The sequence below is a fragment of the Haemaphysalis longicornis genome, unplaced genomic scaffold (genome assembly GCF_048455015.1).
Source record: "Haemaphysalis longicornis isolate Haplotype H1 unplaced genomic scaffold, Haemaphysalis longicornis Haplotype H1 scaffold_10, whole genome shotgun sequence".
NCBI lineage: Eukaryota > Metazoa > Arthropoda > Arachnida > Ixodida > Ixodidae > Haemaphysalis > Haemaphysalis longicornis.
In genome coordinates, this window is record NW_027526204.1 from 44,115,300 (window position 1) to 44,135,776 (window position 20,477).

The 20,477-nt window shown below is 46.6% G+C and overlaps 1 protein-coding gene and 2 long non-coding RNA genes across 5 annotated transcripts; 2 read left to right on the forward strand and 1 right to left on the reverse strand.

The window, feature by feature from the left end:
- Window positions 1-423: 423 nt before the first annotated feature.
- LOC144158423 (uncharacterized) lies at window positions 424-3,591 on the forward strand. The gene is made up of 2 exons (XR_013320058.1): window positions 424-521; window positions 3,012-3,591. It is a non-coding gene; the product is annotated as an uncharacterized LOC144158423 (long non-coding RNA).
- LOC144158422 (uncharacterized) lies at window positions 2,554-8,005 on the reverse strand. Of its 2 annotated transcripts, XR_013320057.1 has the most exons (3): window positions 7,911-8,005; window positions 4,905-5,028; window positions 2,554-3,406 (listed from the first exon to the last, which is right to left on the reverse strand). It is a non-coding gene; the product is annotated as an uncharacterized LOC144158422 (long non-coding RNA). The 2 variants fall into 2 exon arrangements; XR_013320056.1 differs by lacking the exon at window positions 2,554-3,406 and having other exon boundaries at window positions 4,879-5,028.
- Window positions 8,006-8,254: 249 nt separating this feature from the next.
- LOC144158424 (uncharacterized) lies at window positions 8,255-19,954 on the forward strand. Of its 2 annotated transcripts, none has more exons than XM_077689304.1 (2): window positions 8,255-8,685; window positions 13,671-19,954. In XM_077689304.1, exon 2 carries the CDS (start codon window positions 13,673-13,675, stop codon window positions 15,740-15,742), a length of 2,070 nt encoding a protein of 689 aa, XP_077545430.1. In that variant the 5' UTR covers window positions 8,255-8,685; window positions 13,671-13,672; the 3' UTR covers window positions 15,743-19,954. The 2 variants fall into 2 exon arrangements, with proteins under 2 accessions (XP_077545430.1, XP_077545431.1); XM_077689305.1 differs by lacking the exon at window positions 8,255-8,685 and adding an exon at window positions 8,999-9,220.
- Window positions 19,955-20,477: the final 523 nt, after the last annotated feature.

Below are 20,477 nucleotides of genomic sequence, written 5' to 3' on the forward strand. Positions count from 1 at the left end.
ACCTTGCGGTAAATGGCCCGGTATCTTCATCTTTCGCTTGCAATCAATAAGACATCTTCCCATGAACCCCCATTTGCGTTCATGCATAACCCACGCTGAGCGTGAACCGTGACCTTGAACCGTGCGCGAATTGAATTTTAATTTTAGCGCCTTATGCATGGGTCGCACAGTTTCGTTTCTAGAGTTTGATACAATAAATGGAACTCTATAATACAGTCTCCAAGTAGTTCTAGTAGAGTTTTTCACATTCCTAATTTTGAAAAACTTTACAGTAGCTTCGTTTTATACGAGAGCTTCGCCGCTGCGACATTCCACAATAAAACACAATAAAAACAACGTACTCTACTCTCGCTACCAGACCACTGCTCGGTGGTGATCTCTGCGCCCTCAAGCATACTTTTTTTTCTTTTTTTTTTTGTCTTTCCCGGCATGGCGGCTTCTTGTCGCGTATGTGCGGTCGTCGCTTTTCAGCAGCGGCCGGTTAACCAACGGATCGCCAGCGATGCGACATGGTGAGTGTGGTGAGTACATACGACCAGTTTGTTACGATTCGATGCTTTTAATACCTCTACGCTTCCTTCTTTGCTGTCCCGCCCCGAGACTGTTGTCGCGAGGTTTCACACTCGATCCGCGAGGACAAATTAAACGGACGAACATTGTAAATTTACCGCAGCATCTAGTGACTGTTAGAATCCGTTGACATTAGCTGTTAATAGTGCCAGTCTTTGGTGGTTCGCGGACAAGCTGGTTGCCCAACCTGAATGCAAACGAATGAAAACGCAGCACACATTAGGTAGGGAAAGAGCCAGCGACGCGGATGCGACAACTGGCTGCCTTGGCATTTAATTACAGCAATATGTTTGCACCAAGAAAATTGATGAGCTATAGCGATCGCCATTCATCACGTTAAAACCACATTCTCGCAATCTGTGTTCCTTAACTGAAAGGTACAAACGTTGCTTTGTACATTGTTCGCGACCCTGTTTCGTCTCACTTTCTCTCGCAGCTTTTTTCAGTCTCTCGCAGGGCATATTGTCGCGGCATTAGTTTAGTATGCACTCGTACGGCTAAAGTCAAGCCTAGGGATTGTCACGCGATGAAAGACTTCGCAACCCCTTTGGCTCTTACTCGGAAATAATGTTGGGGCGTTGCTATACCCAGCACACAACAAAACAGAGTACAGTGCATGTGCCACACACTTGTCTGTAACAGCGAGCCTCTGGAAACAGCGGAAACAAGCTTTTACAAAAACTGTGAGGCCAAAAGTGGTCGGTAAGATTTAAGAACGCCATGCCATAGTAGTTTTCTTTATATTCTTTTCGGGCGAGGAAGGATGAGGCTAGAAGTACGACAGTTGTGTTATAGATAAGTGTGTTGCTCTCTGTACATACTATATCACCGGTGGTTAAGGAGCTAGGGATAAAGGAGTGACAAAGAGGGAAAGGAAAACTGTTCAAGTTGGCTATCATTTTTGACAAGTGACTTTAAGGTACCCTCAACATTTTTGAAAGTACAAGGGCAGTCTCACCAAAACTGATTTAATGTGACGGGTTAGTTGATATTCCATTGCTCGAACAGTGGAGGGCAATAAAATGGACAGAGGCTGTGAAAGGACAACACAAGTGCGCTACTACAACTGCAGTTTATTATACAGACACTCTTTCTAAAAACAAGCTAAGGACAAATAAAACTGTGCAGAAAGGAAAAGAACAAATAAAGGGGTAATCACGTGTGATTAATTCTGCACGCTCAGACACCCGTCAACCCATGCGCCATCTACAAAATTGAATTTCAATTCAATTTCTCTGCCTGATGGTGCAAGTGATACACACCGATACACCTGTCTTATGCAGTCTTGAGTATTTGCTGCTTCTACTTTTTATTTTTTAATTGTTGAAGTTTGCTAATCGGCACAAAAACTACCTCCCTACTGTGCCGATCGCTTGATCGACTGCAGCAGGTGGAGCTGAGATTGGGTAAACCATTCAGGCATCATGGGACCCACTGCAGTGGCTATGGTGTTGTGCTGCTGAGCCCAAGGACGCGAGTTCGATTCCCGGCCATGGCGGCTGCATTTCGGATGGAGGCGGAAAGCAAAAACGCCCGTACGGTCGAGATTCGGTGCACGCTAAAGATCCCCAGGTGGTCAAATTAATCCTGAGCCCTCCACTACAGTGTGCCTTTAGCAAAGGTGTAGCTTTGGCACAAACCCCACAAACAATTATTCAAGCATTGTACCAGGTGAAGAAAAAATAACGTAAAAAGGTAAATAAGTTTGCATTGTTTTCCTTTCATGCAAATAAATTAAACGTGCTGCTGGTCATAGCAGAAATTTTAGGGTTCAGTTTTTTAGTATGAAGGCCTCTGGTATCCCTTTAGTACGTGTGATCAAATGCTGTGTGCTGGCCACCAGACCCACCCGCAGCTTGGAGAACATCTTCTACAGCCTTCTGCTCAGTTATTGTTGGCTTGGCCATTTTTCCGGGTGCAGCATGATTAGGCTTCCGTTTCGTAGAAACAAATCTGAGCTTTTTTTGTTGCTTGGAGTATTCGACACCGTATGCTGCACCTAAGAGCTGCTTGAGAAGTAGTGCGCGTGTGTGTGTGTGCGAGTGTTGAGTCATGCAAATCAGTTGTAATGTAAACTCAAGGGTAGGCATGCAGGTGAAAGTGTTATTTGGTGTGTTAAACCCGAAATTAGACTGCTTATCCTTCCGGTTTATCAACCATTCTTTGGTGCTGTCTTCATGTGGCACCCAACTTGTGATTCCCATTATAGCTACTCAGGACCATAGCCAGATTTTTTTTTGGGGAGGGGGGGGGGTATGGATTTTGGGAAGGAGGTAGTTTTCCCGAAACAACAGTAAGTATTGCTTACATGCTGCCTGGAAACGATTTCGGGAGGGGTTCAAACCCCCAAACTCCCCCTCTGGGTACGGCCCTGTAGCTACTGCATGTAATTCAGAGTTCAGCTGACCATCATCTGAAGTGAAACTTTGCTTCTTTTGCAGCTGACCATGGCCACGGTGACTGCGACACACTGGGCCATCTTTGGATGTGCAGAAAAATGGAGCAATAAATTTGTACGCTTTAATAACAAAATACTTCTGTTGAATGGTTACCTGTGTTACCAGAAAACTTTTCTTTGAGATTTATGGGCCGATCAAAATTCATCACATTGAGGTAATGGCAGGGCATTATTTTCTAGTACCAGGGTCCTTTCACCTGACTGTGGTTCCCAAGAAAGACACGGGGTCCCTGGAAAACCACACCTTTACTTGAAGTCCCGTTCCCCCAAGGTCCGATCATCAGCAGGTCACGCTGTGCACACCTAGTCCAGCACTGTTGGCCATGTTCTAATCCAGGCCATGTGATGCCACATCTTCATCTTCCCCTGGGACATATCCTGTGGGATTGACCACCGCCACCGTTGTCCGGTTACCACAATTTGAAACGACGCGCAAGGAGCAGTATAACGGATGAGCAGTTGTGCACAAGCAAATTACATAGGCAAAGTTACACATGCCGTGATCCACGGCTAGTCATCATTTGTCTGGCTGAAGTGCAGAATAAATGTCTTTCCATTTCTGACCATTTTGGTGTTGCCGTGTCACTTCCTCAGCAAGTGTGACAGGTCATGCGAGGCAACAAAATGAGCCATAATGGAGTAAGGGATACAACAGGAGTTGCAAGTTATTTGTTTTCATAACGTTACTATTAGTAGACTACCTATAACAAAGCTACCTTTCAGTTCTTATGAGGTTTCACTGTAAATGCCACGAAAAAGTAAATCCCTGTTAGTCCATGAAGAAAAAATGAATGTTTGGTTCATTGGAATGACTGCCTCATTAGTATGACACTGGCACGCATTATGGGACGCAGTGCAACTGGCTGAGGCCAGCAAGCGCAAGTTGTTAGGCAGGGCTTATGAGCTTGAAAAAAGGTTTTTTTTTTTTTTTTTCATTTTATCATACTAAGAATCGGGTGAACAATGGAACTTGAAAAAATTATGTAAAATAAACAAAAGTACCAGTGTGCACTGTTGTGCTGTGCACACTATGCTTGTTAGAGCTGCTCAGCAGTATGGCGCTTTGGAGTTTTCTCAACACTGGCCGATTGGCGTAAGCGACATCGTCTTGCATGACCCTATTTCTTGAGCATACCCTATATTTCACGAAACGATTACTACATGCTGTAACAAAGACAAGCCAGAAATACAAGCCAGGTGCACATACGCTCAAAAACAAAGAGTATGGACAGTGGGCCTAAGTTAAGGTCTGAGTGGTATTCATGCGCCATCTAGAGGACCAGCGGTAAACGAAGAAATGAAATTATAAGGCATTTATTTTGCCACAGGGCATAGATGAGGGAGTAGGAGTTGATGATGACAAAAGTTAATTGAACATGAACATGTTCACTTCGCAGATGAAGTCCAAGAGTGATGATGAGGCCCATGTATCCATGTAGTGTATGCAGTTGCGTCGCCTACGCGGAGGCCTGTCACCGCACGATGTTGCATCCTTGTCGGATGCAAGGCAAGGTTTCCCCATCTGCTGCAGCCCTAGGTAACGTGCTCAACATTCATTTCAAATGCCTGCCCTGGATACATCATCGCTGACATCACAAGAGACATATTTAGCGAGAGGATTGAAACTTTGGCTTAAATTGTGTAATCTCTTAATGAATAAAGCATTATTCGCTGCTTGGCAAGCAGTAGGGGCTCTATAAGACACCCAATGTTGTGAGTGAAACTGGTATTTTGTCCTAATAGCCCCTTTAACGTGAATAAAAGGTTTGCTCTACAACAGGATTTGTAGCAACTGCGAAACTTAGCAAAGAACTGTAATGTTGTGGCACAGCAGATAAGACGAACCATGGTTGAAGGTTATGAGCGATCTATTTACATCATTTACAAAATGGCCATGAGAGAGTCAGTGCTGGCTTCGCCCCCACGCAGCTTCTCCCTCGTAATTGTCATCAATGGTCAGCCTTGGGAATTGTCCACCATGCCCCGTGACAGAATGGCACCTGGAAAAATCAAGGAATGGTCAGGGTTACTCATTAAAGGCCAACGGTACTCACATTTCAGCTCGGCCAGATTTATCAATTTGTAGTAAGTACCACCCAACGCCGCCTGTATAAACATTGCTTGACACGTCGCGTGCTTTTCAATAGGAAGGGTAGGGACGCTTAGTTCAGCCACTCATCCGCTATGTGGTGCGCGCCGGCAGACATTTCTCCTTACGTCGCTGCTCTGGAGTCGCAAACGCTGCACCCACTTTTATGACGCATGTCTGTCGGCTTGCTTGTTGGGTTTCAAGAGCCGTTTCGGTCACATCTTAGGCGCGACGGGGTGATAGTTCTGGGGCGCGCTGGGGATCTCGTTCAACATGTTGCTCGCTTTATACTTGCTGCATTTTTCCAAAGATAACTGACGGAGAAGGAACTGAAATATATGTGTAAGAACATATTAATTGTCAGGTAGATAAATAGTGAACAGAAAAACTATATTTTAGGAAGGTGCAGCCATTATTTTACTGATGTTTTTTTCTCTCTGGAGGGTTTAGGGAGGAAAAAATTGCCTGCACATTTTTCATTCAGGCGCTCGCTTCCACCATTACTTTCGAAAAACATCACGTGCTTGTAAAGTTGAGAAGATTATAGAAAAAAAAGGATAAGCAGCTGAGGGTTCCGCCACGCTGTCCGGACGCCTCTACAGTACAGCCTCTACAGTACAGTCCTCAATTTTAAAAGTGCATACCGATGCGGAGTGTGAACAGCGGGGAGAAAACAAGACCGAAATGCGGAGGGGACAGAGGGGGGTATGCCCCACTCAGAAAATTTCGGGGCCCGTGATTCAAGTAGATAAGAGCGCAAAGCTGGCACCAGCCTGCGGCAGCACAAGTGATTTTGCTCCGAGGCAAAGGCGGTTTTATCAGGGACAGACCAAGACAGACAGGCATGGTGAAAAACAAGGCGTAGGAGCGCCACCTGGGGAACCCTAAACAAACTTTATTTGCATAGTTTCCGAGAAGCGGTGCTGGCGGGCGGACATGAAAGCACAAAGGAAGGCTACGGAGCGGGGAAGGGTAGGAGAGAGCAACAGGAGAGTGGCGGTTAGGCCATTTTTTCGCTCACGTGTTAGGCAGTAATCATACAGACGGCATTGGTACCACCAAATCAGCTGGGACACTAGTGGTGGCCCCGCGAAACGCTTTGTTAATCAGTCGGAAGAAAGCTCCGCGTCAGACCACGCTACACCTGCCAGCGCATCACAAACAGCCATGACGCGCCTGTTATGCTCCAGCCGACGGGGCTTCTTTCTCCAGCCAGCCACGCAACTGGAGAACCAGTCGAGCTCTGCTGTGAACACTTCACCTATTTGCTGCCCCATGCGCACGCAGAACTTGCGCGCTGGACAGCCGCAACATCACTCCAATGGCTGCGCTCTTCTCGATTTTGGTTTCAAAATCGACGATTTTTGCTGACCGCTTGCGGCTTCCACGCAAGCATTTCAGCTGTTGTATTTTCATCTCACTTTCTTTTTCAGAAGACCATACAGGAATATCGTTTTCAAGAGGTTGAAATTTTAGTGCAGTCGGTCTTTAAGAAAAAATTATTTTGGTGAGGGTAGTTTGCAAATTTTAACACTGCATAATTAGTGTTTACTCTATTGCTAAGTTCCAAGCACATTTGCAGCATTGTTGAAAACATTTATTAAAATAAGGGGAAGGGGAAACAGAAAAAGAAGCAGTGGGTGGTTATTCCAGTCCCATAGGTGGTAGGCTGCGTGCATTCACAGCTGTACTGCCCTGGGAGATCATCAACTCACTGTCTGAGCAAGTTGCTGTGCAGCAAGCCCTTCCACTGCTTTGAGGAGGGGGAGAGAGGGAGTTCGTGGGAGAGCCATGACAGGTGGGGTGTAGTGTGAGGGGGTATTGAGGTAGTAACAGGAATTGTTGTGTTAGATGAAATCCTGTGAAGTTTGCGCAAAGGTGGTGATAGTGAGCGTGGGTTTAACGATCGTTTTAGATGCACCCATCTGCCATGGAAAAAGAGTGGGCGGGTAGGGGGAGAGAGGTGGGAGGCCCGGCAGAGGTAAACATTCTTAGCTTGGAGAAAAGGTACAGGATGGGACAGTCTTGGAGCAGGGTGTAAATGCCTTGAATGCAAGGTCACAGAGCACGTGCCACATTATTCCAATGAAGAGATGCATGGGCAGGGACAATGACAGTCTAGGGCCACTGAAAGGAAATGGTCGCTGTGAAAGTCCCAAGGAAAAGCACCCGCATGCTGCCTGCAAGTTTGTGAGTACGCTAATACAGGAGGAAGAGCCAATGCAATGGCTGCTGCTTCAGCTGGGTCTCGAAGATGGTGAGGAATCGGGGAATAGGAAGAGTTACACCACTGGCATGGATGGCTTTTCCACATTACACCAGAGCTGTGCAGAACAGCCCTGAATATGTGGGTAAGTTTAAAAAAAAAAAGCAGTAATTGTGAATTGTTTTTTTGATCACGCACGCCAGGCACAGAAGTGCCGTCTTTCTTCCGTTACCCGTCCTGGCTACCTGGCTCTGGCTCCCCCGATGCCTCGCTCTGCGGAAGTATTCGTCAACAAAGCTAGGGCCAACGCAGCTCTCACACCCCACATCACTAGAAAATGGATTTACCCAACGGGATCTCCACCTGTCCCCATTGCCGGATGACCGTATTCGCCACCCTTGACCAACACCACAACGAATGTGATGCATTGTGCGGAAGAAGCAGGACATGGAATATTATTGGGGCTCTTCGATTGAGTATGAAACCTCGCGACAACAGTCTCGGGGCGGGACAGCAAAGAAGGAAGCGTAGAGGTATTAAAAGCATTGAATCGTAACAAACTGGTCGTATGTATTCACCACACTCACCATGTCGCATCGCTGGCGATCCGTTGGTTAACCGGCCGCTGCTGAAAAACGACGACCGCACCTACGCTACAACACAGCCGCCATCACGCAGACACGCAGATTCGAGAGACAAAAAAAAAAAGAAAAAGAAAAAAAAAGTACGCTTGAGGGCGCAGAGATCACGACCGAGTAGTGGTCTGGTAGCGAGAGTAGACTACGTTGTTTTTATTGTGTTTTATTGTGGAATGTCGCAGCGGCGAAGCTCTCGTTCATTTTATAACTGAGTCGCAGGAGTTTTGATTTTGGCAACGCTGTAGACAGCGCTGCAGTAACATTATCATCATCGTCAGTCACTGAGCAGTGACTTCATTGGAAAAACCTTGGAGAAAACCACGGAAGACGCAGCTTTTCTTTCCTCATTAACATAAACCACATAAACTTCCTTGATAAACTGTTTTTTAGCCAACAACTGTGAGAAGTGCAACTACAAACAACAGGCCCGCTGATCGCCTAACTGAAACGCTGCTGTCATCTCTCCATGCGCATTTCCGTATTTTCCGCGCGCCGCAACGCCGCAAGCAGCCGCAAGGCTGCAAGGGGGCACGGGCAAGTGTGTGTTCGTTGACTGTACGCACGTGAAGGCCGCGAGTGACCCTCACCGCCAATTCGCCCTCTTCGACCTAGCCAGACACCGTCGCCAAGCGATCATGCCCTCATACTCGGATTTCCACCACAGGTGATAACCGGCCGCATCTAGAACCACGTCCCCCCTTGGCAAGATTGGTGATTAACCTAGGTAAGGTGTTTCGGCGCGGCACGCGCCGAGCATGTTTTGGCCGCAGCGAACGCCCTTTCCGGCGCCGAGCTAACGAATCGCATGTCGCGGCACTCTGATTCTCCTTCTGAATCGGACACGGCATACTCCCGCCTGTATCCAGTGACAGGACACACGTACTCAGTGTCGGCTCGCACCTCATCGACTGCGGCCCCCGCGCTCTCCCAGCTAGGTGCCGTTTTTATTGCATGTCCGCCGAGTCTAGCTTTCTGCACATTTTTTTCTTCCTTTTGTCGTTAACCTTTCTCGACTGGCAGGTAGTTAGATGTGGCTGCTTCGGATGCGGTTGTTTAAGAGCCTACGTGCCGGAGCGGTCGAAGCTATTTCTCGCTTGTGGACGGCTGTTTCCGGTGCCGCGGCCTGATGTTTCATTTACCGCCTGTCTCCTCGTAAAGGCATCGTATATCAGCGCGCTGCGGGCAGTGAACGCGCGTCAAGTGTACTTTTTGCCGAAAACTTCCTCTTATTCTTGTTTTCCAAGACCCGGCATCGCGCGGTACGTCCCCCCTTGAATCCGTTGAAAGGTGTAATTATGCGTGAACATTGCATATCAGTGTTTTTTTCTGTCTTGCTTAAACTTTAGATCTTGTTACGAATTTCTTCTTTTTGTGTTTGTTTGTGATCGCGTGTCGGTACTTCTTTTAATTGGTCTAGTAAATTAGGAACACAAATTGCTTCACTATTCCGCACCGCAGTAATCCCTGCGATTTCGCGCCGTGATTGTTCAAACTCAGAGCAGCAGGGAAAGTTAAATTTGTAGGCTGTCTAGTGTTCTGTTCAGACGGAACGGCAACTGTCATTAAAGTTCCGTCCAGAGGAAACACAACTTGCTTTGAGAGCAGTCTTCCTTTATTTTTACCCAAACGGCTTCTGCTCACTGCCTAGCCAGAATCACTGTTAATTATTAATCATAAAAAAAAATTACGGATGAACTCCGGCTCAATCCAGACTGAACTCCACGCCGTCACCCCACGACCGCTTCACAATATTTTACCCAACCGGCCAAACCACTTCCACTCACTGACTAGCTAGAGTCACTGTTATTATTAATCACTGGTCATAATTGCAGAAGATTCGGTGTAACTAGCGGTGGCTACGCCAGCCTTGGCTTCAGTGAGCGTTAGCAGTTCGGCCAGTTGAGTTAAAATCAAGACCGACTGCTCACCGCGGGCGTGAATTATAGCTATTACAAAACCCTAGCCATGGCCACATACACACAACAACAACAAAAAAAAGAAAAGAAAAGGAACCTTGGGAGAAGTGAACCCGCTACTATGACGTCCGTGGGCAGCGAGTGGCGCAACCGCTACTACCAAATCCTGGGACGAGAAGTGGCATCTAATCTGCTGGTTTTAATTGGCTTTCCGTCTGGATGGAACTTTAACAATTGCTAGCGTTCCATGTGGACAGAACGCGAGACACTTGCAAGAAAAAAAAAGCTATAGCAATACATGGACCTTGTTTGTAACATGTTAACTGTCGTCGACAGCTTTCTCTGTGCCGTGAAAAAGAAAAAAAATGTTTCGAATGGATATGTCGGGTTACGTTCTGCACTCAAAAGGACAGCATACCGGCAGGTTTTGTCAAAGTGTTCTAGATCACTCGCTTCTCATAGTTGAAATGAGTTATTCGAGAAATGTCTTGCCTTACCACGTATTACTTTCAGTCTGTGTTAGTGGCGCTTATATATTTGGAGCTTAATTGCAAGCTGTTAATTGGTAATAGGATAGGTAGAGCTTTACAGCATTTCTAAGAGCCTGGCGTGAACTTACCATTGAAAGCTAATTGGTTCCGTTTCTTGTCAAGAAAATGAGAACCGACCAGTTACAAGAAGTGTCTGACGCACGCCTTGTAAAGAAAATAAAGAAAAACGTATTTTAAGGTATTTGTTCGACAAAAAAAGCTTGCTTTAATTTTCCACATTTAAAGAGGTTTAGATAAGGTGTGTGAAAGCCAAAACGTTCTTAACAATCTGACCAGAGGCTCAGTGATATTCCACATCACATGCTGTATGCACTGAATGTTTCGTTGTATTGAGTAAACTTAAAAAATTGGTGCGTATGAAAGCTGGTCTAGGTTCACGTGTGACGCGGCAAAGAAAATGCTTCACAAACAGTTCTGTTGGGCTACTTGGTGCATTGCAATTTGGATACAAGAGTGCTTAAAAACAGAAGTGCATCTTCCTAAGTGTGTCCTGTTTTCAGCTGTCCTTTATTCAAGCTTCGGAACACGCGCACATCTTACCAAGATTTAAGGAATGAAACAGCTTAAAAAGAAAGTGAGGCTCAGGGTTTGTTTGTACGCTTTTGTACGCTTTTACTGTCGACGTGACAGCTTTTATTCTTTTTTTTTTGTGCAGTGTACTGTACAAAATGCAGTGCCTTTGGCTGCGTTTTTGCTGTAGAACTTAAGCCATAAGATTCAAAAGATTCAAATTATAATCGGTTATTGCGCCAAGAGCCTGTTCTTTGATACCCAAGAAAAATAGCAGACTGGCCGTAAATTGTTAGAGAGGTGTGTGTCAGTTCTTTCCTTGCGGGAAAATGCAAGCACCAGAGCCAGTTTTCTTAATTAAGGATAAAAAAAGTGATTTAAAGAGGAACTTACAAATGGAGGAGCTATACATGTGAAGAGGTGAAACAGGAAAAGATGCATTAAGAGATGGGGCAGAATAACACGCAGATGTGACGCAATTCAATGTAGAGACTGGTCATATCTAGAGTTGTGTGGTAATGACCACAGGGCTGTAGTCACTCTGAATTTTTTTCTTGAAAATACAATACTGCATTGGCAATGCTGCAAAAACAAATGCAATTGTGGTAGTCGTAATTTTTGAAGATACCTGTTCTGAACATTGCTGTGCAAGGTGGCTGATATTGCTGTTTTAAAATAGTTGTGTCAGAGTTTTTTGAACATCAAACATAGATGACATTGCATTTATGAAATAAAATGACTAAAACGGGTGACAGCTGGAAGAGAAAAAATGGTGGAGAAATTTAGAGAATTTTCTAGTAATGCGTCAGCAGTTTTTCCAACTGCTTTTTCTGGGAAGAAATTTTACCTGGGGAGATGTAAGCTGTCTTATATCAAAGTGTAAAGGCCCCATATGTCCCTAAGAAGCGTTATACACTGTGTTCCATTAAAGCAAGGCACAAACGCATTGCTAACGCATCATGTCAATTTTTGTTTGTTTGTTAATTCATCCTTATCGATTTCAAAGGTACCAATCATCCATGTTTACACTAACATTTACATGTTTTTAACGTGACCAAATATGCATTTATTCTGCAGATACTCTATTTTCATGCGTGTAACCTGCCCCTGCATTTAACCCGCACCCCCCGTCAACAAATTTAAAAAAATATCTCCGCATGTTGCCCACATATTTTATACATAAAAGAATGGACCAAAGCTTCCACTCAAGCGACATTGCACATTTGTTTATGCAAAAGAACTTTCCTAGCTGACTACATAACTAGGTGACCTGCTGCATACATTTTTTCAGTTTGGTATATTGTTGAGCTGTGTGTTCAAAATAAGCACTGTCAGTGGGATAACAGTGGCTTAGTCGCTAGTACTGCTGTACGGGCATCACGGCCCAACGCGAATGGCAATGAAGTTGCACCAAAGGAAATACCTTGCATATAATCCGCACCTCTACTTCACCGCTGAAGTTTTCACATTTTTGGTGCGGGTTACACGCACAAAAATACGGTGTAAGGAATCGCCCCTTTTTAGTGGGGCGCTTGCCAAACGATGTTTACGCATTAAAATTGATAGTACAGTCATGGACGAATGAAATGTGAACATGAAGATATAAACCAGAACACACAAAATATAAGAACACATTTCCTGGAGCCCTTTAAAGGCACAATTGTGGTATATTTGGGAGGTCACTTTTCTAAACTGTTACTGTTACAGAACCATACAACAATTTGAATTGCATGGAAAGAAATTTTACTACTTGTGTGTTCCAGTCCATGTTTTTGTTCATTTGTCCATGACTACGTATGTCAAGTAACATACATGTGACTAACATGTGACTTTTTGTAATCTTCATCAAAACAAGGCACAAGAATAATTAACCAAAACATATGTTTGACCATAGACGAGGTAAACAAATATATAGGGAAGTGCGACAATCTGATGGAAAATTAAATGGTGTGTCATCAGTACTGGTCGTAGACGATTCCACTCCGTTCGCCTATGCTCCATTCATCACTGCTGATGCCTACATGGCATCGTGCTCCTACGTTTCGCTGTGCAATTTTTCTGGCAGTTTCTCGTATTACTGTGACATAAGAACTACCCTGGTAGCCTTATTCCTCAATACCGGCACCACGTCTCAGTCAAGCTCTCAGTGCCACCAGTAAATTTTGCTTTCAAACCAAACCAGAAAGCAATGTTTGAAGATTTCTTGTGGTGCCGTGCTGACATTTGGGCAACGGTCTAGTCCTAACTGTTCAATAAGGTTGCCCCCCCCCCCCCCCTTATTTTCTGTTAATTTCGTTCTAAAGCCATTGCCTACTGCTGTAGAGGAAAGGCATTTCATATAAATGTTTTCTGTGTCAGGAGATAAAACCAGGGGCAACACTTTCAACTGTGTTCTGCCTTCTGTTTTAGATTGCTGATCAGTGGCAGCATTGGTTCTTGCAAGTGTGTTCCTAGCGTGTGTTCACTGATAGCCGAAACTACAATCTATGGTCTCTGGGCCTAAAGTCTGGTAAAGCAGTGTCAATCATTAGCAGCTTGTTGCCATGCTTGTTCAATGACGCCAAAGTTAGGGCAGTGGAACCACAGGGCGGTTCATATACCGCAATGACTCGTATTTCGTGCACATGCAAAGGAACAACTGTTTCTTGTTTAGCATTTGCGAACTTTTAACTGCTATAGGCAAACTTGTGTGTGATGCGGCATCAGAGTCTCTGAAACCTCTCTTCTTGCAGCCATGGCGTTGGAAGACCAAGGGCAGTGGAGTGGCCAGCTGTCGCAGGACGTGTGCGACTATGTCTTCCGCATCCCCAGCCTGGCTCCCGACACGGTGCGGGCGGAGATCCTCGAGTTCGTCGGCTCGCACGCCACACTGCTCCGGCCGTGCACAAGCGACGAGCACACGTGTGACTGTGTGCTCGTTGACTCCTTCGCGTCTCTCAACCACGTCCTCGAACCCGTCGGGCTTGAGCTGGCGCGCAACATCTCCGGAGAGGTGGCCCTTCTCCGGTTCATGAAGTACAACGGCAACTTCCGCCAGGCCACCGAGAGCAGCGCCACGCGCGAGCGCTTCCTCCTCTTCTGGCTGTTGCGGCACCACCGCTGCATCAAGATTCTGCAGCTGGACGAGAGCCTCATGGTCCTGCTTCCTTCCATCGGCGCCGCACTGGGCCCAGAGTCCGGTCTCGAGAGTATCCGCATAACGGCCTGGGAGTCGAGCGAGAGCAACGGGGCGCAGCTCGTGGCGCACTTTGCGGCGCTCAGGTCGCTTAAAAAGCTGCACCTGAACAGCGTCTTCCTCAACAAGGCGGCGGCTGCGGCGGTTGCGGAGGCCCTGTCGCAAAACCCCGGCATGCAGAAGCTGGTCCTGGACAACCCGCACCTCAGCAACGCAGGCATGCGGCTCGTCTTGCGGGCGCTCCGCTCGTGCCACCAGGTGGAGTCGCTGTCCTTCTCAGAGTGCCTCTTCAGCTGGAAGAACCAGGCACGCCTGGAACAGTTGCTGCTTGGCATAGACTGTAACGTCCGCTCACTCTCGCTCGCCTACATCCAAGCCAACCTCTTGACCACTGTTGCGCACTGCCTGCAGGTGAATGGGAAGCTCCGTGAACTGCACCTGGACAACATCCTGTCGGACTCGTCCTGGTACATCCGAGACATCGCGGTCACGCTGCGTTTCAACGTGCACCTCGAGACGCTGAGCGTTCAGAACTGCCTCTTCGACGTCAAGGCCGCCGAGGAGGTCGCCCAGATGCTGTGCTCAAACACCGTTCTCAAGAACCTGGCGCTGAGCATCTGCCAGATGTGCGACGCCAGCGCCTTCCTCATCGCCCAGGCGCTGGAGGTGAACCGGACGCTGCAGACGCTCGACGTGCACTGCAACCGGCTGAGCGAGCAGTCGGTGGTGCACATGGCGCGGTCGCTGGCGCGCAACGACACCCTGCAGATGGTCGACATGGGCTACATCTACTTCGTCAAGTGGGACGACCCGCACCTGGCGTCGGTGCTGCGGGAGACGGGCGCCTGCAGCCGCATGCGCGTCTCCTGGAACGGCACGGGCTTCCGCGAGCTGGAGCGCGTGCTCGGGGACCCAAGCGTTCGCGTCTCCAAGGTGCACCTCATGTGGGAGGACGACACGCCGCACACGGACGCGCTGCCCGCCATCTGGGACGTCCTGGACGTGCTCTGCTCCAACACGACCGTGACGGAACTGGTGCTGGACGAGCAGAACATGTGCCTGAGCGACGCCGTGGGTGCGAGCCTCGCGCGGGCGCTGCAGTCGACGCGCACCATCAAGACGGTGGTGATCCGCAGTGAGATGAGCGAGGCCATGGTTGCCAGCGTGCTCACGGCCTTGGAAGGCAACGAGAGTGTCTGTAGCTTGACGCTGTGGAACGGCCTGCACTCGGCGCGGACTGTGACCGCGCTGGCGCGGATGCTCCGGGCCAACAGCACCGTGTGCTTCCTTTCCTTCGAGGAGTGCTGCTTCCGCGGGAAGGCCTTCCTGGAGTTCGAGAAGGCCATGGCAGCGAACCGCGTGCTTGTGAACTTTGAACTGCACGGCGGGCTGCATCCGAGCCGCAAGTTTGCGAGGATCGGCGCGTACCTGCAGAGGAACCGGGCAGTTCTGCGCAAGGCAGTGTGGTACGTGACGGGAACGGCTTCGGATTCGGCTGCGCGCGAGGCGTTTGGGACGCTCTTCCGGAAGGAGTCGCTCGTCCAGATGCTTATGGCCGAGACGAAGAAGACTGAGGACGCTGTCAGAAAGGACATCTTGGCTGTTGTCGAGAGGCTACGGCTACATTAAAGGAGCACTACATTAAAGGAGCACTCACCGCTTTGTGTGGACGTCACCGGCGCCCGCTTGAGAGGGTGTTGCGCCCGCTTGCCGCTCATGGGGCCGCACGCGTGAAGTGACGTCACGAGTTTTTGACGAGCGCTGTCGCGTCACTTTTTCCTCTCCTGGAGTGATGTCACGCTGATGTCCATTTGCTGAGTCCTGCTCCGCGCGCTTCTCCGTCGGCGCGATAAATGAGATCAAATTGAACTATGTTCTTCGTGTCGCAGGCCGCTCATATTTCAGCCAGGGTATTCTGTTGAGTGAAGGAAGCGAACTGTGCAATAATATTAACGCCAAAAATTGGTGTCAGTGCTCCTTTAAGGTACTCTCTCAAGACATTAGCAAAGTGTTGATGTGTATTATAGTTTTTGCTTGTTTGTTTAGCAATTGTTGCTGTTACAGAGTTGCTGGCATCACACGTGGTGCTGAACTTTCTTCTCGTGCCACATTTGTGGTTCCAAGACATCTAGGCCGAAGCTATTTATTGTTACAAAATGAGGAACTTGTTATCTCGCATTTGTTTTTCCCTTTACTAGGGCATTTTTTGTGAATTCGTCCTGTGATACAAGTACAAGTCTTTTTTCTTCTCGCATTTTCTCTGTACGGGGCTTCAAAGTGAGTGCCTATTAATTGCAGTCCGGAGGAAGGTGCAAACAATCGTATAGATAATAAACGTACGTGCCATGGCAGCAGTCTAGAATTTTATATATAGAGGAACGTGTACGACCTTATAAGGCAGTAGTTAAGGTATCGAGCTGCTGTATGGCTTGACATCCTAGCTTGTATATATATTTTTGTGCTTAGCCATGATGGGATGTATTTTTGCTCTTCTTGGAGATGCTCTGCAGTTGGCAGCGAAGATTCTTGGTGATTCAAAATGAGGCTATTTATTTACTGAGCATTGCCAATCCCTGCACATTTTTTTTCCCGTCTGTGATGGCCTGCAATGAAATGGCGACCGTGGACGTCGCAACAGTGATTCCAAAACGCTCATCCAAGGTGGTGAGACGGAAGTTTTGAAACCAGACACCACTCTTAGTGCATCCCTGTTCCGCACATATGCGAGTATTTGAGTAATTATGTTACTTGTACCTAGGTATCAAGGCAGCTGCCGTTTCCTGCTTCAAGCTAGAAAACTTGGACTCGAGCATTAATTGCAGGATAACGGCTTTCACGGTGCCATTTCAAAAGCATATTCAGCTTAAGCCTATCATACATTGCAATGTGAATAAATCGTTCTTCTTTCTTTAAGCTAATCACTTGCCAGTCAATAGCAGTCTCAGGTCCAGTTGTCATTGAGCAAATTTCATGTGGAATTCCAGACTCCGGTTTTGCTTTGTACGTCCTCCCACTAAGGACAGTGTTTAAAAAACGTTTACTGCTGCACTCCCACCTTTATTTTATTTTCTTCTTTGTAGTGCAGTGGTGCTCTTCCTAGTCACAACAGTAGCAGATTCTAGTAAAAAGCCATTTCTTTTGTTTAGCCACTATTGCTCAAGGCTTGGTGCAATCTCAAAACTGTGAACGACGTGTTTTTCGTCTTTGTGTGTTCTACAACTGCAAAGTAAGCGTTCTCGACAAAGCTTCAGCTCTTGTTTGGGAATTTTCGAAACATTTAAGATTGTCCTGATGCATTTTATTGGGGAATTTGGAGTTGGGTCTATATAAGACCCAACCCTATCTAAGCATCTAAGTATCTGACAATGAGAGCCTTCCTATGGAAGGCTCTCATTGTCAGATGCTTAGATAGCAAAGTTTGCTAAATATTTCCAGTGGAAGTCTGGAGGGTAAAAGCATGTTAATGCAACAATTTAAATTCATGTGCAAAAGTTTGCTAACTTGGTGCAATAAACTGATGTTTCTTTGTTAACATTTACTCATCTAAAACAGTTACCGTGATACCTCTGGCTTTGCGCATTGCAGAAACCGCATTATGCAAATGTCATGAGTGGCTGCTTTAGGATCATAAAATTTTGAGCATAACCAGCCTTGTGTACACCAAAGATGTTTGTTTCTCATTTCTATATGGTCTCTTCTGCGAGAAAAACAAAAGTGTAGAAAGGCAGACCATTTGGCTGCTCCAATTTATGCTGCTTGTAAAGCGTTGTGCAATATACATATCTGGGTGTTCAACTGTACACTACACATTAAAGAGAGTGCATGGGGACATCGATGTTCTGTTCATCGTAGGTACAAGCCCAGCACTTCCAGTACAATGCAAAGCGGGTCGACGCACCATGCCCCACCTCTAAACCAGCCTAAAAGATAACAAACCACCATTATCTACAAAAAATGCATAGAATTGAGGTAGGAGAACATTTTACACGTGCTAAAAAATCTCGAGTAAAATGCATCATAGCTGGGGCTCAAACCTGGAGTGTTTGTTCAACAGCGCCGATTCTACCCGTGGGCTACGTAGGCAGAATAGCGGAGCAGTTTTAGCAGTTGTTTTAAGAATAGAAGTGTGTCACGTGAAGGAATAGGTGGTGGTGGGTGTGCACAGGAAATGCTGGGCTTGTACCCATAAGAGAGCGGAATCTCGATTGGCGGTGTTCTGTTTCCAAGTCGGTGCAGGCTGGGTCCTTCCTGTTGCACCTAGCATGGTCCGGTGGTTAGCACTGAATGCTGCAGCAGTCTTCATGCTAAATGAGCTCGCTAAAATGAGCTTGCTGTTGACCCCTTTGGCCTAAAGGGTAGCTTTGCGGCTTCTAACACTTACGTACCCTACTAAGTTTGAGTCTCGGCACGTTTGCCTTTTTATTTTGATTTTGATATCCAGGATTTTTCTTATTGAAGAAATGCATCTTTAGAACAGTGCCAAGCATTATACTTGTCAGTAAGAATGGTTTAGTAACGTTTAGGTCAGCTTAGGTGTGAAGGGGAGCCTGTTGTCATGTTTATCAAGTTCTGCATCCCACTGTCCTGTCCTGCACTCACTTGGAAACGGAATGCTGCAAATGCGCGAGCGTCACTTCTATTCGAGTTGTGTCGCCGAGTCTTTCTGTCTTTTCATTGTCATCTTTTCCTTCCTTTCTCCATTACAACTAAGAGTGTTGGCCGCCAGAGGCCCCTGTTAGGCCTACATTCAAGCTTAACCCTAACATTGATCCTAAGAACACGCCAAGGAACACCAAAATCTTTGTCAAGCAGCAAGTACCGGTTGATAACCGACTTTAGGGAGTGATGTAAGCCCTAATGCCAGGCCGTCACATATCCACAACCCCCTCTCTCTCTGCTGCACCCGTAGGGTTTCGTGCTGGTCTATACTTGGGGCTGTTCGTTTTTGGTCAAAACCTGAGTTTATCCGATTCTTACACCCCAAACACGTTTCAGAAGTATCAGGTTAAACCTGATTTCTCCCCGAATGAACCCTGTCAAAGTAGTATCTGCACAATCGTGCACTGACGTTCCGCCGTTCTCAACCAGTACTTGCTGGAAGCGAGCTCCAGAAAGAAAGCTTTTGAACTCAATTAGTGTTGACATGACTCTACCACGCTCTACCTCAGGCTTGCAAAGGCTGCGTTGACATTATTGTGCCTGTAGTTGCCAAGAGAACTCTCACAGTTGAGGTACGTTCAACGACCAGACAGGTCTCGAACGAAGAACAACGCATTGATAACGTATGCAAACAAATATGAGTGAAATATCGATGACCAGCTTTGCGTGAATAAAATGTTTCATTTCTTAGAAGTTATCGTCACTGTCATCACTACTGATTCATTTCCAAAAGCAATGCTAAATTTCGGAGAGCATTTTCTAGGAAACCTTGATAATTACCAGCGTGAAACCAACACCAGTTTTAACGCGTTAGAGTTGAGAAGAAGCTCGTGATATATTCGCAAAATGCACGTTTGTCCCGAAAAAAAAACCCGAATATCGGAATGGTTTTACAAAAAACTCAATTTCTCCCCGATTATCAATTTGAAAAATAGCACCTGATTTTTCCTCCCTGATTTAGAAAAATATAAAATCTGAAAACGAACAACCGTATCTATACTAGAAGGAAATCTACTGCCAGCACGGAGGCTGCCAGTGTCTAGGCAACTGCGCTTCAACAGGTGTGGCATCATGGAAAAACGTTCCGTCTTTATTTGGCATGGCTTGCCAAGAGGCTGGAAAGTTGTCTGTGCCTGAAAAAAACAATTGTTCTTAAAGACTGCATAGAGGCGATTGATCAATCAAAGTATAGTGCTTAAATGCTTGCTTGCGAGGAATTTGTGAGATTTAAGCAAAAAAAAATTTGCCTTTGTTGTCTGTGGTGTTGGGCCCCGAGAAAGCGTGTTGCAAGCCGAGCCAATTATGAAAGGAGAGCTTCAGCTTCTACGGTGGCTCCCACTGCAGTAATGACTGCAGCAACAGGTTTCCTTCTAAAATGTATTAGTACGAAACTCTATGGCTGCACTAGCAGTTTGACTGGTTGCATTTCAACCTTTGTGCATATGACTTATAAACCGGAAGGTGCGGTAGGTATTGGACAGACAACCATGAAATTCATGCTGGCAGGCTAGTGGTTCTTTTGCACGGAAATGTCGTCTGACATGGCAACTACGAAAGCAGTTTATACTTGGTACCTGCTCATTTGTCTCGCATCTGCTGTGTTGTTCCGTTGTCATTTTACCGAGAATAAAGTGGCAAGAACAGTATTTTTTTCACAGTTGTTCATTTATGACTGTTGCCGCTCGTTCCTGTGGTAGTGTGCAGT

Coding starts and splice junctions, on each gene's coding strand:
- LOC144158424 (XM_077689304.1), top strand. CDS start 13,673: ATGGCGTTGGAAGACCAAGGGCAGTGGAGTGGCCAGCTGTCGCAGGAC.